This window comes from Musa acuminata, chromosome BXJ1-4 (genome assembly GCF_036884655.1).
Source record: "Musa acuminata AAA Group cultivar baxijiao chromosome BXJ1-4, Cavendish_Baxijiao_AAA, whole genome shotgun sequence".
NCBI lineage: Eukaryota > Viridiplantae > Streptophyta > Magnoliopsida > Zingiberales > Musaceae > Musa > Musa acuminata.
In genome coordinates this window covers 3,268,501-3,271,278 of record NC_088330.1, presented here as the reverse complement: position 1 = coordinate 3,271,278, position 2,778 = coordinate 3,268,501, and the positions used below count along the sequence as shown (strand labels likewise).

General features: G+C 46.8%; 1 protein-coding gene across 1 annotated transcript; it reads right to left on the bottom strand.

Annotated features, from left to right (window-relative positions):
* Positions 1-802: 802 nt before the first annotated feature.
* On the bottom strand, positions 803-1,987 carry LOC135672310 (AP2/ERF and B3 domain-containing transcription factor RAV1-like). Its single transcript, XM_065180771.1, has one exon. It carries the CDS (start codon positions 1,955-1,957, stop codon positions 911-913), a length of 1,047 nt encoding a protein of 348 aa, XP_065036843.1. The 5' UTR covers positions 1,958-1,987; the 3' UTR covers positions 803-910.
* Positions 1,988-2,778: the final 791 nt, after the last annotated feature.

The following is a 2,778-nucleotide window of genomic DNA, read 5'->3' as shown; positions in this document are numbered from 1 at the left end:
CAATTAAGGAAAACGATGTAGATTTCACTATTTCTAAAGCATGTCCATCTTCTACCTTAGCAAAGTCTTCTGAGATCACGGATGAAGTTACGATGTTAAAACAAAATGATGGAATAGGAAATAGTTGGGAAGTCAAATCTAACAATTATGACCAAGTGAACATCAAACTTCTTAGCGGCTCCAATGATTCATTGATGTCGATCGTGAACTACAGGAAAGTATGATATCAGCTAGTTAAACCTAAAAGACCTATAGATAGATACATCTTTGCACTTAAAATGATTCTGAAACTGCATTTGATAAGAATCTTTCATCTGCAAGTAATGTGAATGATAAACTTGATACTTATTCAGCCAAAGAAGAGTTTGGTGACACTAAGATTGACTCAAACCCTTCAAAAATTTACTAAAGCTTCCAATCCTGTGAAGATCATCAAGACTTGTAAACATATGTAACTGATTGATAAAGGTGAAATTCAAATAGATTACTGTATTTTATTTAATGACAAAAGAAAGATTTTATTTTATTTAATGACAACTTCGATTTACAATCATTTGAATTAAAATTAATTTAAATAGTTAGAATTAGATTAAAAATAAAATATAAAAATTTATATTTAAATAAATAAATGAGGTTGAAAGATTTATTAGTAAAAAAATTATCTTTTATCTTTTTAATCAATATAAATAGGTGCTCTTCCATCAATCCAAAAGTACTGTATGTTGCATGTTGCATGTTGCACCAATGATATAGAAAAACTAATATGATATGAGAGCCAACAAAGTTTACACCCACCACGAGGTCAATAAAGTTTCGGTCAATATCATATTTAGCATGTAATGGGCACAAAGTTTCAGCCACATATATGTCTTCGACTAGAGTTTCAGTCTCATTCTTAGTACTGGAAATATTACAAAGCTTCTGTGCGTTGCTTCTTAAACATCCCTTGTGATGATACCAACTCCGTAATATGATCTCTGTTCTTCTTCCCCGTTGCGCAAAAGACAGCATTATCATCCACTCCGCCCTCGCCGATGGCCGCCGCCGGGCCTCTGACGATGTTGACGCCGAAGAGCCTAAGAACCTGAACGCCGGATCGTGCCTTGGCGTCGATGAACAGCTGCTTGTCGGTGCCGGTCGACCGCTGGAAGGTGACGACGTCGCCGGCCTCGAGACGCTTCTCCTTGACAAACCGGCTCCAACCTCTCGTTAGCACGTAGCTATGACTGCTGCTCCAGTACGAGTACCGGAAGCGCCACTCCTTGCCGCAGCCGTCCTCGAAGCTGAGCAGCACGCCCTTGCTGGCGGCGCCGCCTGTCTTCTGCGGCGGAAAGTACTTCTCGGCGTTCTGCTTCGGGATCACTAGCCGGTTGAGCTTTCCGACGTCGCTCGGCGTCACGGCCTTGTCGAAGAGATGTTGCCTCTGTGCCCCAGCAAGCGGGTCCGTGGCGCCTGCCACGGCCGCGTTGCTGCGACCAGCAATCCCCTTCTTATTATCTACACCGATCGATCGTTTGCTTTGTTGTAGCTCGTTATGGTAGGTGCGCTTCCGAAGCATGTCGACGATCTCGTGTTTCGTATGCGAATCGAGGAAGAAGAGCTCCGCCGCGTCCTCGTCGTCGGCGTCGTTCAGCGGTTTGAAGTTGGTGACGGCGTCGCGGCCGCGAAACCGCTGCACAGCGACGTCATAGGCGCGCGCGGCCTGGGCTTCCTCGTTGAAGGTGCCGAGCCAGATGCGCTGGTGCTTCTCGTAGATCTGCGCCCCCCACCGGCCGTTGGGCTGGGAGACGACGCCCTTATACTTGGACGACGGCAGCTTTCGGAACTCGGCCTCGACGCAGCCCTCCGGGTCGATGACCTCGCTCCCCCCGCTCCCCACTCGCTGCAAGCTCTTAGAAGCCACCGGCGGCCACTCCCTGGTTTCCTCGCAGGCCTCTTCTATGGAGCTTGTCGCCATACGCCCCGACGAGTAGAGAGATGAAGACAATGAAGGAGCTGTAGGAATACATGCAAGGAGGAGTCGCTTGCGTCCTATATATCAAGTTGCTCATTAGTCTTTCCCATGGCAGGGTGTTATGGCTGTGCTGCTTCTTGTTTTGTCTGATTCCTCGATGGGTGATGGATGGAGCATTAATGGTGTGAGTTGGGTATGGCTGTGGCACCTAATAAAGGAGGGAAGATGGTGATGATATGGTACATTCAGATGTGGGTGGATCATGCTCTGCAGGTGCATCCCCCCTGCTGCTTTGCTGCAACTGGCGATGCTGACTTTGGGCATGGTCTTCTTCCCTGCTGTTTGCATCTCACATTTCACCTACATTTTGGCAATGCAACAAACTAGAAACTGAGATCTTGCAAGCTTTACTTCATCTGAATTTTGAAGAGTAGTAGCTTGAGTTTTGTGTGATCCTTCCAGGCAACATTATTTTCTTCTCTTTGTTGATCTTTGAACACTCTGACAACATCAGTCACCTGACTTCCATGTTTGAGCTGAGAAAGTGGAGTCGACAAGTGATGACGCGCACCAATTAGTGCCAAAGAACAATATGTTGTTGCCTTGTGCATAGTCTCGAGTTGAGGACCGCCCAAGAAACTTTGGATTGCTCCATGCAAGTCAACCATGCACCATATTCTCACAACTGCGGCCACCAGCGACTTGACGGTCAGTCCCTGGCAGGGAGGGCGGCCATCAGACAAGAGGCTGTTGGGGGCATTTAAAGGCCACTGCCTCATCTGCTTCACCTCCATGCTCTTTCTACATCACTTCCATTCCTCTGG

What these genes read in the sequence shown, in the direction of transcription:
- LOC135672310 (XM_065180771.1), bottom strand. Translation starts at nt 1,957, where the DNA reads ATGGCGACAAGCTCCATAGAAGAGGCCTGCGAGGAAACCAGGGAGTGG.